This window comes from Loxodonta africana, chromosome 27 (assembly GCF_030014295.1).
Source record: "Loxodonta africana isolate mLoxAfr1 chromosome 27, mLoxAfr1.hap2, whole genome shotgun sequence".
Lineage (NCBI taxonomy): Eukaryota > Metazoa > Chordata > Mammalia > Proboscidea > Elephantidae > Loxodonta > Loxodonta africana.
The window spans coordinates 16,167,732-16,182,970 of record NC_087368.1 but is presented as its reverse complement, the minus strand read 5'-3'; the positions used below and the strand labels follow the sequence as shown (position 1 = coordinate 16,182,970).

At 38.2% G+C, this 15,239-nt stretch overlaps 1 protein-coding gene across 21 annotated transcripts in view; it reads left to right on the top strand.

The window, feature by feature from the left end:
• The window catches only part of TBC1D5 (TBC1 domain family member 5), a 639,936-nt gene that overhangs the window by 477,521 nt on the left and 147,176 nt on the right, over positions 1-15,239 (top strand). For all 21 annotated transcript variants that reach the window (XM_064277348.1, XM_023554943.2, XM_023554937.2 and 18 more), the window contains one exon: positions 8,893-8,999. In XM_064277348.1, coding sequence (XP_064133418.1) covers positions 8,893-8,999 — 107 coding nt within the window. The remainder of the gene's footprint in view (positions 1-8,892; positions 9,000-15,239) is intronic.

Sequence of the window (15,239 nt, the reverse complement as noted above, 5' to 3'; positions counted from 1 at the left end):
GTTTAAGTACTTCCTGATTGCCAGGTGTCTTCCCTCTTAGACATGAAATGTTGCCGGTATTTTTTATGACCCTTTCAGATTTGGATACTGATGTACCTTTTTAATTACAAATACTATATTGACTACTTTACGTTTTAGTCTCACTGTCTTTTAAAATTTCCCTAACAAAGGCTGATGTGCCATAATAGCACATTGTCTAATTCTACTTACAATCCTTGAGATCCCATTTTGGCCCACTGCAGTGGGGAGGAAGTGGTCTTATCTCCCCATACTTTGTCTTACCTCATCTCTCCATGTTCTTGTTCCTGGAAGCTTTTCCAGTTTCCAGTTTCATTTGCCCTAGAAGGCACCACAACATATGGATCCAGACACTCTAAGACATCTTTTATGGGGAAAAGCCAGCAAAATTACAGGCATCATTGGAATCTTACCCAGGAATACTCAAGATTCCATGTTCATCTCTTGCTACCAAATGAGAATCCAAGAAGTCCTGCAAGCTGATTAGGGCCATTCTCTGATATTAGAAAGAGGGAGATGATGATCTTTGACATCCTGACTACTTACCTAACATGTCTAAACCCAGTTACCTTTCCACCTACATCCTTCTACCCCTCCCGTTCACCATTCTTTAATCACAGTGACTGAATAGAAATGTGATTAAAGAAATGATTAAGGACGTCAGGTAAATATGGTGTATTGCACTCCGGTGTTTACTTCCAGTGCTCCTAAAAAAAAAAAAAAAAAAAACCATTAAAATAGCATAAACCCATAGAACACAAACCATAAGAGATTATAGTAATTTTTGGAAGCTGGAAAATAGATGTATAAGTAATAATTGACTTAACAAATCTAAGAAAGCTAAATTACCCAAACTTGGTAATGGGGAAAGCTAAGAAGTAACGTAGAAAGTTGCTAAAAGTATAGAAATTGGCAACAGTAGGTACCTCTAGAAGTCATTAGGTGGGAGGATAAGAGTAAGACTGAAAATAGAATTGGTTGAAAGTGTTTAAGAGACTCTTATACCCAGATTGCTAACTCCCAAATTCTAGGGCTAATCCTCTGTAGGGGTTAAAATGGAAGGTCTCTGGACTTGGGAGTCAAGAGAAATTTAAATGAATGTTAGGCCTCTGGCCTTCTTTGCTGTCTCCGTTCCCAGGACACTGAAGCCGACTGTTTCCCTCCAGGAAGAAGATTGGGAGGATCTTCAGTGGTGGTAGGGAGTGGGGTGGATATCTAAGAGAAAAGACCTAAAAATCCAGGCTCCGGGGTTGTCCAGGAAATGGCCTGTGTGAACTCCAGAGTTAACAAACCCATCCATCCATCCTTCCATCCATCCCTCTATACATCCATACAAAGCTAGCTTCCAATTAACTTCATAGTGTCCCACTCTTAAATGTGAGCAGATAACCAAAAGTCACCACACATTTGAGAAAGGCATCCACAATTAAAGCAGAGATCTAAACAAGAAGCAGGGTAAAAAGCAACTTGGAGAAAACTGAGACTTTATAAGAAAAAGAAAAACTGTGTGTGTGTGTGTGTGTGTATGTAAATATCCTCAGAGAACTAGAAAAATACATAATTCAAAGAAAAAAGTGCTCTTAGAAACAAATATAATGAGAAAAAGAAGAAAGAATGTAAACTTGAAAAAAAATGCCTCAGAAAGTAGAACAAAAACAAACTATACAAGAAAGAGAAAAAAGAAAAGAAAATATTAGAAGAGGAGGCCAGGAGAACCAACATCTAGATAATGAGATTTACCAAAAAAAACAAAGAACAAACAAGTAAAAACAGAAGGAAGAAAAGATGCAATTCAAGAAAAATGTCCAGTTGAACAAAGGGCATGAGTTTCTAGATTGAAAGGGCTCAGTATAGATTAAAATGGATGCACACCAAGATACACTGCCATGAATATAGAGCATTGGAAGATAAAAAGAAAGTAGAGGTCACATAAAGGATCAGGAATTACAGCGATCTGGGGCTTTTCAACTGGAAGCCAGAAAACTCTGGGTCAGCGCTCCCAGCATTCTAAGGGAAAAGTATTTCCAACCTAGAATTCTTTCTCCGGCTAAACTTTTAATTAAGAGTAACATTAAAAACTTTTAAACAGTGAAGATTTCAAAAAAAAAATTATTTTGTGGACAAAGCCTTTGGAGTGTGTTCCACCAAACTGAGGGAGTAAACCAAAAGGAAGCTATGTGCCCTAGGAAATGAGGGTCCAACACAAGCAAGAGATAAGAGCATTCCTAGGACCAGGGACCAGGCCAGGAGGCCTCACGAGAAATGTCCTCAAAAAAAAAAACAAAATTGATAAAATGCCTAAAATGTTTAAATATATTGACAAGAGATTTTACATAGCCAGGAGAATTGGGGTTAAATTAGTCTTAAATACGTGCATAACTAAACCCGTAGGGTTTCCAAGGAACAGCTAGTGAATTCAAACTGCTGACCTTTTGGTTAGCAGCTGAACTCTTAACCATTGCGCCACCAGGACTCCAACATTTGCTTGGTCGCATAAAATGAAAACTTTGAATATTGATCTCATCAAAATTAGAAGTTCGGGGGGTGGGGGGCAGAAAATACGCATGTGTGATGTGGAGGTCAGTGGAGGGCTGGGGTTTGGTGCTCTGAATGAGGGCTAAAGCTTCATCTTCTGGGATGAGCAGTCAGTAGATAATGTTTAAAATAAGAAGAGGGAACATTAAGCACGCTTTTTAGTAATACAGAAGATATTTTTAAAACTCAACTAAAAGAAAGCAGTGCCTCTGGGGAATAGAAAATGGGTAGGGGACAACAGGTGCTGTTTTCATAACAGAATATAGAATGATTTGACCCTTTAAACCATGTACATGTGTAACTGTCATAAAATAAAAACTAGATGAGAAACTTCAAAAATGAATAATTAAAAATTGCTATATTCTCTAAGTAGCCTTATTAGTATTATAAGTTTGTTAATACTTGCATTGATATTTTATTGTCTGCTTTGTGTTTCTCATAAGCACACACTCTCCCAAATTTAATCACATATGAAAATCTATCCATTTTTGTGTGCTTTCTGCCCACTTTACCCCCTTACCTCTCTCTTCCTTACGCTAGTTATTCATCTTCTCGTCTCTGTAGTATTGCCAGGATCTCTTACCTGGCCCCCTGCCTCCTATCCCTCCTTTTCTCTTTCCCACGGATCATCCTGTGCCAATGCCTGTGTTTCTGAAATACAAGTCCGATCACGTTACTTAGAATCCTTCAGTGAATGCTAACAACAGAGTGAAATCTACACTTCATCCCCACGTGTAAGTAAGACCTCCACTGGCCTTTCTTACCAGCCATGGGGCCACTCAGTGCCCTGCCTCTGTGTGTGATGACCTTGCTGACCTCAGAGGCTTCCATTCTAGGGGTTGTCATAATCCTGAGTATGTGCCACTCTATTCCCAGCCATAGGGCCACTCAGTGCCCTGCCTCTGTGTGCATCTGTACACTGTTGGCTGATGGCCTTGCTGACCTCAGAGGCTTCCATTCTAGGGGTTGTCATAATCCTGAGTATGTGCCACTCTATTATCAGCTCTGTCCTGTACTGCAATTAGTTTTATGCTTCTGTTCAACTGAAATTATAAAGAGAAAGCTGTTTAATGACCATAGGACCTAACTCAGTATTTGGGAAAAAATAGGTGTTTAATAAATGTTTATTGAATGATGGAATGTACAAAGTCTAACAAAAAGAGAGGGATATTAACACTTCTTAAGTAGCTTCTATACTTCAACCATTACTACTGACCATCTATATTTTTGTTATGCACAATGGAATAAAATTTACCTATATGTCTCTGTATTTAGATTTAACTAATTCCTGACCTATAGTTTTCCTTATTTGGATTAAAAACTAAGAGAGGCAAAGACTATGAATCAGGCTTACTGTTTCTTTTCTAAATCTTAATACCCACTCTTATGGATTGAATTGTGTCTCTCAAAAATATGTATTGAGGTCCCGGCCCCTGTAACTGTAGATGTGATCCTGTTTGGAAATAAAGTTTTTCTTCTGTTACATTGATGAAGTCATACCAGAGTAGGGTAGATCCTAAACCTAATCACTTCGAGTTATAAAAGGAGGAGACTAGATGCACACTTAGGGAACAATAGACTGCAGAGAATGCCAAGGTACTCCCAGGGCTATCCATAAGGAAGGACCCTCTCCTAGAGCCAGTTATAGAGATTAAAGGCAGTTCTGAAGAATGCTCAGAAAGAATTGAGAGCCGTGGGGAAAGCTTCTATTGCCATGAACAGACTGTTGCTAGCAATGTAGGCATTAAATGTGATTCTGGTGAGGCTTTAAAAGGAAATGATGAAGATATTATTGGACATTGGAAGAACGGTGATCCTTTTTATAAATGGGCAAAGAACTTGTCTGAATTATGTTTGAATGTTTTGTGGAAGGTTGAGGTTGTAAGTGATGAACTTGGATATTTAGCTGAGGTGTTTCTAAGTGAAATTTTGAAGATGCAGTATGGATTCTCTTTGTTGCTTATAGTAAAATGCAGAAGCAGAAAGACAAATTGAGAAACTAACTGTGCAAAATAAAACAGACTTAAAGATTTGGAAAATACTACTGTAAAAACTAAGAGAGCATGTCCTGGAATTGACCCAAGGATGTGGCTACATAATTTTTATTCAAGAGATTAGGGCTATGACTGATGGATCTGATCAACGGCCTCAGCAGAAACCCTGGCAATAAACTGAAAAGGATAGAGACAGGATGAAATGAAGGAAAGCTCTCTGCCTCCTGGAATTCTATAGGCAGGAAATAGGCTAATGGAGCTACTTGGTTGTGAACACCTATTGTCCTCCAAGAAAAGGAAAGGACAATCCCAGGTGCAGTTCAGAGACCAATGCTACTGTCAGAAGGAGCACCTGGGAGTGGGGGAGGGAGGGCAGGGTCACCACTTCCTTGGTTTCAAAAGGTGGTGCCACCGCCCCATAGATTTTGAAGTGTAGGGCTACCGCCTAGGTTTCAAAGAGAGGGGTCACCACTGCCTCAATTCCAGAGCGTGGGCTGCTGTTCTGGTGGGCCAGGAGGACAAGTCCCCCTAGACCTGAAAGGCAAGGGTCACCATTACCAGTGTGCCTGAAAGCAGGACTGACACCCTGTGCCGAGGGACCTCCATCCACAATCTGGAGAGCTTGGTCAGTGCCCAGAGTTCAGAGGTTGGGGCGATTGCCCAGACGTGCCTGGAAAACAGAGGATTATTTTCAAGCCTTAAAAGCTAATGACACCTGCTAGATTTTGGACATGCTTGGTCCCTATGACCCCTTCTTTCTCTTCAGTTCCTTCCAATTGAATGGGAATATTTACTTTATGTCGGGTTCACCATTATATTTTGGAAGCAAATAACTTGTATTCTGGGTATCTCAGGTCCATAGATGGGAAGGAATTTTGTCTCTGGATGGAACACACTCAGAGTTTCACTTATACTTGATTTAGGTATTTCAAAAGATGAGATTTTGGACATACAGTTAATGCTGGAATGAATGGGTTAAGACTTTTGGGGACGATAGAATGAATGTGTTCTGCACATGGGAAGGGCATGAATTTTGGGAACCAAAGTGTGGAATTTTGTAGATTGAATTGTGTTCCTCTGAAATATGTATTGAAGCCCTGGCCTCTGTAACTGTGGGTGTAATCTTGTTTGAAAATAGGATTTTTTCTTTTATTATGTTAATGAGGTCATAGCAGGGGAGAGTGGGTCCTAAACCTAATCAATTCTGAATTACAAGAAGAGCAGAATAAACACAAAGACACACACTGGAGAAAGACAGACTCCAAGGAATTGATGATTATATTTTCCTAAGGAGGGGGAGGGCCGGGAGGACTCACAAACTGTTTATAAAACATATAGCATGTTGCTGGACACATTATAGGTGCTTAATAAGATGGTAGCTATTATTTTTTTGAAATTGAAATAAATTTGCATTTAGTTTTATGTTCTGCAGTAGTTCTTCTCAGTTCATTTTACTACCTTGAGAAAGTGTATCTCAATATGCAGTTAAATAATTTGGAAAAAAAAAGTTACAATTATAGCTATCTTTGAGTTATCCATAGGTCATTGATCCACATTGTTTTAAACTTTCCCAAAACAGTTACATTCTCTGCTTCACTTTATTGATCCCTCTACTTTTTGTTTGTTTCTACAAGGAAAACTGTTTAAATCAATCCCCTCAAACCACTCAAGAACAGACAACAACAACTCAAAAGATTACCTAGGATCCTTAGAAGGCAGTGATTTATGAAGGCACTTTCTTGAAGGCAAGGTCTAAGAATCGCCATCATATCCCTAGTGCCTAGCACAGTTGCTGGGTATTTGGCATTTAGTAGATGCTCAGGAAATGTTTTTTGCATTTGGTGATTGGATGGATGGATTGGATTGGATTGGATTGGACTGGACTGGACTGGACTGGACTGGACTGGATTGGATTGGATTGGATTGGATTGGATTGGATTGGATTGGATTGGATTGGATTGGATTGGACTAGACTGGACTGGATTGGAGAAAAAGAGAAGAAATATTATCTCCTTCATTCATTCTAGAAGTAGAATACAAATACGTTATTTGGCTTCCTTTACGTGTTTTATAATTTTTAATAGCCTCAAATCTGTCAATAAGGTAGGGTTGCTGCTCTGGTTCCTCCAAATAAGCATCTGTCTATATCAGGCCATTCTAGAGAGTGGGCTGTGCTAATCTTTCCAGCTACTTAAAACTGTTACGCAAGAGTAATAGTAACTATCAACTTACTGTTTATAATAACTGTTAGCATCCATTATCTCATTTGATTTTCAAATCAGTGCCTTTCAAAACAAAGCCATGTATTAGAGCTCAGACCCTAAAGCTAGACTTGTGAGATTCAAATCCAGCTCCAACCCCAGACCACTGTGTGACTTGGGAAAGTGGCTTGGTATCTCCATGCGTCAGCCTTCCTCTCTGTAAAACAGGGACAATAAGTGTACCTTTATAATAAGATTGTCACAGAATTGAGTGAATAATGCAGGTAAAGTTGGCAGTGGGGGGGCCTGGCCATAGTAAGCCTTCGACATTCCTTGTCGTCTTGGTGGCAGCGGTAGTAGTAACAGCTGCTTGTGGCTGCACGTCTGCCCTTCTGCGCTCCGAGTTTCTTCAGGGCAATGATTGTATCGGGTTTATCCCCACATCTCCTGCTACCATAGCACCTGTCATGGATTAGGTACTCGGCAAATAATTATTGGATTGAATGACATAGATTTTTTTTTTTTTAATCAGGAAGTTATTTTGCAAATGACTAAACTTAAACTCAGAGGGGCACCCCACCGGTTTTGAACAGCTGCTCTGAATCAGTCACACAGATTATGTCATTTAATCTTCAGGCAACCTCCTGAAAGGTTCACGTGGGGGCCTCAGGATTCAAACCCACATCTTTGAGTCCTGCGCACAGAACACTTTCCACCAAACTTTTTCCTGTCCTACAAAGTATACACGAATTTTTCCTGGGTTAGTTACTGATACATAATCATTATAGCATTTGGGAAAATAAGTTAGGAGATGAATTGATTATCTAGGTTTTATTTACTTGTTAGATCTCAGAGAAAACTATGCATGAGCACATTTTGCTATTTTCAGCGTCGTGGCTGTTTTGAGTTCTAGAGAGAAAAGGACAACAGGTAACGGAAAGTGAATATGAAAAAATGAACAAATAAGTAGAGTCTCAACAGTTATAGAAAGGGTAGGATAAGTGAGTGCTTTACAAATGAAAGCAGATGTATGAAATTACAAGCTGTCAGATCAACACAGGAAATGAAGATGATAAAGTGGTTCCTTACATAGATTATAATTATTCATTTTTCCCAGTCCTGTCTCCTTTCCCTGTAATCCTCACAGGAAAGGGGGCGGGGTGGGGAGTTACAGCAAGAAATGGTGTTTTCAACAGAGGAAGAAAAAGAATCTAAGAACCAAGGGTGTTTCTGGTCAGAAACAGTTGTTTATTTTGTGATTTGTATTGTTTGCATCGAATCACAGTCATTTCCCTGTGGAAGATTTTTCAACTAACCTTTCTGATTAATGAAAAGTAATTGGTTATGACCACAGGAAGTTGTAACTGTACAGTTTCTTCACAGCCAGTGCTATGGAGACAGGCAGTGTGGCTCACAAAACAGGCATCGTTAATGGGAGTGTGACGGAGTGGCAGATGGATTACCAAGAAATAAAGTCATTTACATAGACCCGCCTCAAAAGATGCGTTTAATAATTGTGCTCATAATTAGGTTGGTTTGAAAAAAAATTTAAATGACAGTCTAAGGAACACAGTTAGACTTCTATATGAAGATTTTGACATTTCTCTTCCAAGAAGTGCCACAAAGATATTCTCACTAAATTTCTTATAACCCTTAGAAAAACAAAAATTGGAAAAAATTATGTTTTCTTTAATTTCCACTTGTATTTTATATATACTAAATATAACATGTAAGTTTTGAAGCATAATAATCAAGGTAAATATTACTTTATGAGACTTTTTAAACAGGTTCTTTCCCATTCATAATATTTTTGTTACTAATCTCTAAGCAGCAAATCTAGGGACATTTAAACCCAGCCATATAAATGGCAATAAATGTGCACGCTTCTGAGAGTTTATATTGCAAGCGCCCATTCGTGTCTATATCTGAGGCTCTTCCTCCCAGCAGCCCCTGAGGATAAGTGCTGTATATCAGACTGCAAGTAACAGTTCAGTGTGCAGCTTCAAAGGGCGTTAGGTTATCCAGTCAGTAGAATTATTGGTTTGCTTTCTTTGAATCTGAGTTGTTGGTTTTTGTACTCTTAGTAATGCAAAACATCTGAAACTGTATTGCTTCTGGGTGATTTTTTTCTCTCTCTTGTTTAGTGATTTCTAGTAACTACCAGACCTGTCTTGGCCTTCTGATGCATTACCCACCCATCGGGGATGTACACTCACTGATCCTGAAGGCTCTGTTCCTTCGAGACCCAAAGGTAAGCTTCCCAAGTAGGATAAACAAAATTTTAACTTTGGTGAAAAATGGGTTTCTTTGTATGACTGCAAGAATTCATAATACTGAGCTGATAGAATTTACCTCAAGTTTTTAGACCAAAATTTATGTGCTCCATTGACCAGCACCTCAGCAGGCAGATTAAGTGGACACTGCCAGGAACACTGGAGCACACATCTCTTGTCCCTAAGAAGGACTGTTCTGCTCCCCTGCCTTCTCACAGCTTGAGAAAATAGTGAGCTGTTGCCCACCTTACAGTCACACTTCATTGCCGTTGGTATGCTACTCGGGATGATCTGGCAAAGCTGACCCTTGGGGCCATCCAAAGACCAAGAAATCAGACCTATAAAGTGGGCCAGCTCTATAAGGATTTATGATACAATAAAATACCAAATTATATCATCTTATGAGTGTGCGTTCCTTATTCTGTGAGCTACGAGTAACCTAATAAGATAAAGGTTTAAACAGACTTTAATGTTGATTTCTCTATTAGAGCGGAACGCAATTCACCAAAATTTTCTTTACACTTCAGAGCAAAAGTGTGCTCTTTTACAACTAATGTTACATTTCTTGAAAATAAGAACATTTAAAGATCTAAAAAAATCTGTGAATCCTTCCTGCTTTTGAGCCAAACAAAAATATTGGATGAAGTGTGAGAGCGAAAGCTTCAAACACAAGTATGAGAATGCCAGGCGTTGGATGGTAATCCCAGCCTTTGGCTCTTTGGCAGACCTTCCAACAGTCAAGTTGGCAGTTGTCGAACTGTCTTTGAGTCAGTCTGTCTGTGGATTACGTTGCCAAAGCTCTGTCTGATCAACTTGGTCCTCCAAGTTCAATGTAAATTTTAAATCTAAAGGATTTCTGCCCTTTCCTCGGCTGTCACCTTCAACATTTGAGTATACCCTCTGTTTATTCTTTGATTGATATAATTTATTACCTTATGCCTATATTCATTTTCTTTAGAAATATGTGCTTATATGTAGTTTCTCTTACATAAAGCAGTTTTACTAAGAGTCAGAAATGTCTCTGATACATAAGGATTCTTTTGCGTTTTTTTTTTGCTTGATTTATTTTGGTTTTTTTTTTTTTAAGTAAGGTTTAAAAGTTTGACAATGGAAAACAAAAATCCTGTATTTGTATTTTTAGGTACAAATGTATATGTAAGTGTGTGTGTGCATATATGTGTATGTTTTACAAAAAATAACCAAAATTAAGAAATATCTGTATGAAAAGGATTAAGCATGAGGTTGTTTGTCAATGAGGTATATGAGTTTTGCTCTATAAAACTTGAGGCAAATTCTATCAGCTCAGCATTAGGCATTTCTGGAGGCATACAGAGTGGGAAAAAAATTACTTAAAGAGCAATTTAAAATTGCTTCTTGTGTGACTTGTTTGGTTTAATTAAACGGAGAAAGGAGTATGTTATCTAAACCTATCAATCTTGATAACTTTTCCCTAGCCAAATATGGTTGGTCTTCTCTTCCTATGAATCACTCATCTATTGCAGAATTCTGTATACTAAGCCCATCAGTGTTGTCACAGGAGTCTAAATGCTGTCTTATGTTAGTATGATTTTAGTAGAGTACTTTTTATAGAGTAGCGTACATAATATAAAAATATAATGAAGCAAATCCTATAGCATTAGAAAAATAGATGCTTTAAGCTTTAAGATAAAAAATAATTAAAGCACAAATGCCTAAAAAGGACTTCCCCACCAATTCAGTCAGTCTTACCAAGGAAAACATGGTCAAGATAATAAATGGTCCAAAACGTAGAGCCTTAAACCGGTATCTCTGAGACATAAGAAACTGAATGTGAGGGAGGCCATGTTTAGAAGGCTCCTTGAGAAACAAGTTCGTGGAATGATGATACCTATAGGAAAAGTAAAGAAAGCTGTGTAGTATTAAGGGGCTTTCAGATGACTAACCCAGCAACGTGATAAAAAAAAAAAATGATAGTTATAGTTAATTGTATATAATAGCTGACACACTGACAGACATCGTTTAGTAAATGTCAAGCGATAACTAACGTCGCTTGGCACACATGCTAATTGTATGTCCATGGCAGTGTGGTGTCCTGCATAGAGACTGAATTGAGAGTCAAGACTCTGGGTCAAGCCCGGGCTCTGCCACCTGTCCTCCTTGCAATTTGGAGAAACTCATGCTAGCCGAGTAGTGTTGTCCTTTTGTAACATTTGGAGGTTGAATTAAACTCTCTCTGATTTGTACCCAGCCAAAGCACCCTTTGTCCCTAAAGAGCTGACTTCTAATGAACTAACAAGATCTGATCTGTTGCTACAAAGGTACAAGTGAAAAAAACAAAAACAGCAAGTTTATCCCTACCATAGAAATCCACAAGAAAACGTCATTGTAGTTAATGTTACTTAAAAAGGAGGCTATTTGTGCCGAGGGGAAAAAAAGAGAGGGAAAGACGGTGCTAGTATCCCTACTCCTGTTTTCTGAAAATCCGGAGACAACAGAAGAGTATTTTAAATATTATCTGTTTAATAACAACAATGAAACACTTAAAATAATTTGAATCATCCCTGAATGTTTACCAATTGCTCAGAGTAAGTAAATACACAAGTCTCTACCAAGTGAACTAGTAGAAAGATAAGATTTGAGGCATGAAAGCACACTTTTCCATGTCCCAGCTTCCTATGACAGTAGTTCTGAGTGCTGCTGACAGATTCAACAAATTAAAAATAAGGTACTCTAAGCCCTCATAAGTTCATTGTCAGCCTTCAGAAAAGCACTTTGTCCTACTTCCATCCGTACACTCCAGTGGAGATTGCTTAGCTAAAAACACAGGCTCTGCAAGTACAGCTTGAGACACTGTTCTCTAATTGTTTTCTATCACTGGCAGTCTTAACTGTGGAAAGACTCCTCATTTGAACAGACTGAAATAACAGGCCTGTAAACTGTAATAATAGGATCACACTTCTTCACAGCTTTCTGAGCACTGTGACATAATTTGTTCCTCACCACAACTCATGAGGTAAGCAGAGTAGGTTATCTTTACATACTCTTTTTAAGATTATATGGTTTTTCTAGAGTCAAAAATTTGTAAGCTTCCAGCTAGTACTCTAGCTAGAGTAGCTCCACGATCCACGTTATCTACTCCTCCCCTCCTCTAAAATTTCCAGCATCCATTCTGCCTTCTTTGTGACGCCATTCCCAGGCTCAGATAGCACGTGCCCTCGCCTTTGAGTCCCCACTAGTGCCATACTGGTTGCCATCAATTCAGTGCTGACTCATGGCAACCCCGTGTGTGTCAGAGTAGAATTGTGCTTCATAGGGTTTTCAATGGCTGTGTCCTTTTAGAAGTGGATCACCAGGGCTGTCTTCCAAGGCACCTCTGGGTGAACTCAAACTTCAACCTTTTGGTTAGCAGCTGAGCAAAGACATTGTATTTCAGCTCTATGCATGTTTGTTTTGTCAATTATTCTTCCTTAGGACTGGATCCTGCTCTTTGGTGGTGGTGGTGTTCTTTTTAGCAGTTAGTTTTGTGTCCTGCATGCGGCTGGTATTAAGAAAATAGTGGTAGAATTGAATTCTGACTCAACACTAACCCTTTTTCCAGTGCACTACACTGACTCTAATCTAGGCAGAGCTTCTTCACCCAACAGGTTTCTAGATCCCATGTCCACATTCCACCAAGGCCTTACCAACAATCAAACCCGGTGCTGTCGAGTCGATTCCGACTCATAGCAACCCTATAGGACATAGTAGAACTGCCCCATAGAGTTTCCAAGGAGTGCCTGGCGGATTCGAACCGCAGATCTCTTGGTTAGCAACTGTAGCACTTAACCACTGTGCCACCAGGGTTTCCCCCGAGGCCTTAGGCACCTGCAAATTTATATGTGAGCTGCCATTTTTATCAAGATGATGAATTGACCTACAACTTAAAGGGCATCTGGTTCCTTAATTTGCTATGTGTCAGAGTTATTAAAAACCTCTTCTTACTTTCAGAAATTATGGGACAAAGGAAAAATAATAAAGACTATATAATTTACTTCACTTAACATGTCAGAATTTCAGAACCGGAAAGAACTTAGATACCATCTTAATTTAGCATCCTTCTTTTGTTGATGAACAAACTGAGGATCAAGGTGAAGTTCAACGACTTAAGATCAGTAACAGAGCTAGTGATTGAACCCAGGTGTTCAGACTACCCTCTACACAAGAGCTGTAGCTTCATCAGCTTAAAAATGATGGAATCATAGTTACTATTTGCATCTGCAATAAGTGAAACTGCCATGTACTTAAGTGTAACGCAAGAATTATTTGAAAGTTTTGAAAACATGACATATGAAGAGCCTGGATATCAAATATCTGTCTGTAACCTCTTACACTGTATCTGTAACTATAAATACGGTTTCTAGGTCGAGCCCTTCAGCCCATAGTCCTAATTCTCACTTTCTTGTCTTTCTCATATTAGTACCACCGAGCAGATTTCCAAAACAATCCACTGAGTGAAGTGGAGGGGTAGGCGGAGGACAGTCTGAAAAATATGAAGTGATAAAAAAAAAAAAAAAAAAAAAACATTGTTCTAACTAGTTGTTCAAATTTAAAAAAAAATTTTTTTAAACTCAATTAGAAACAAAAGTCATAGAAAATGTGAACATATTGTGTTCCTTAAATAACCAGATGTTCTCCCCTTCCTGAAGGCAGTAAGGGCTAGGAATAAAAGGTTTGAAACTATTGTTTTAAGTTAACTGTGAATTTTGCAGATCTGTTTTTACCCTTTAGCAAATAAAATTCTAATACGGAAACATAAGCAAAGTGATTTTCATTTTTTGGTGCTCTCCTGTTTGTGTTTTGTGTTGAAGTGTTAACCTTATCACAGAGACTGATTACAAATGAAACACAGTACATGGATTACCATTTTAGATCATGCTGTAGGAATTTGACAGCTACTCTTTGTTTTGAAGACTAAAATATTCCAAAAAATATTTCTGGTAAGTTTGCAAGCAGCCCTTTTAGCTGTGACTGTTATTGTTTATGGAAGAAAATTGCTAGAAATAAGACAATTAAATTTCATAGCCACTCTTGTACATATGAACACACTATAAAAAATATAATGTAAAATGTTTTGGTTGGCCAATTCCGATTGGGGTTTTGTTTGAGGTTACGTTAAATTTTGCCTTCTTAAGTTATAAAAAGTCTAAATACTAAGATTTCAGGTTTTATGCAGGTGATTAAATTTTTTTTTTTTAATGCAAAAAATAAAAAACCCACTGTGTATTGAAGTGCATGCAACTTTTTTGTTAATGTCAAATGACGTGAGTAAAATGTTATAGACAAGAATTGAAAAGTACCGAATGGGTTCAAGCATACCACTTGTCAGGTAACGGCATTAGAAAATTTTCCACTCTAGTGCTGCCATTGTAATCTTTCTTGTCTCAGCAGTAACGAACCTAAAAAAACCACCCATAGTGACTCTTTGAGGAGGATACACAGTATCCATTTATTTACAGTGTTTTTCATGATACTCCCGTCAGAGTTTCTGTTCAGATTCTCTAGTATGTTTCTAATCCGACTTTCGGTTGTGATTTCATGTTACAGAAAGATTGCTAGGGTAACTCCTGTCTTCTTTATCCCTTTTCTGAAAAGCTGGAAAATGTCTTTGAAAGCTGCCATGCTTGGAGAATCATTTGTTTTTGTGTTTTCTCTGTTCATGACATATGAAAAGCTGGTTTGTTTGTTTTTTCTGAGCTATGTGACTAATACATTATTCCTTTTTATCATTAGATTACAGCCAATTGGGTGTTTACTGTAGTTAGTTAATATTAAGGTATTTAGGGACTAATCAGGTAGGGTTTTCAGGTATATGTTCATATCCAGTCAGGAAAGCAGACTTTTTGACATAGATTAACAACTAAAAAAAAATTTTTTGGAATAGTATCTGTTAAATAAAGATCTGTAAATGCATAATATAAAACAGCTTTATTAAGTCTGTAGTTGAAATTTTGTTATTTATTGTGTTCGTATGTTTCAGAAAGTTAGAATCATGAGTTTCTCAAAACTTTACTAAGTTTCCTCGGGGCCTTTAAACAGTTTTGAATTAATTTTGTAGTATTTTTTGAATTCATTCAGCAAATCTTTACTGTGTACCTACTCTGTACCAGGCACTGTTTAGATCCTGTGATGTAGTGGTGAACAAAGAAAGACGTGGCTTTTACTATAATAAACAAATAAACAGGAAAGTGTCCACAGATTGT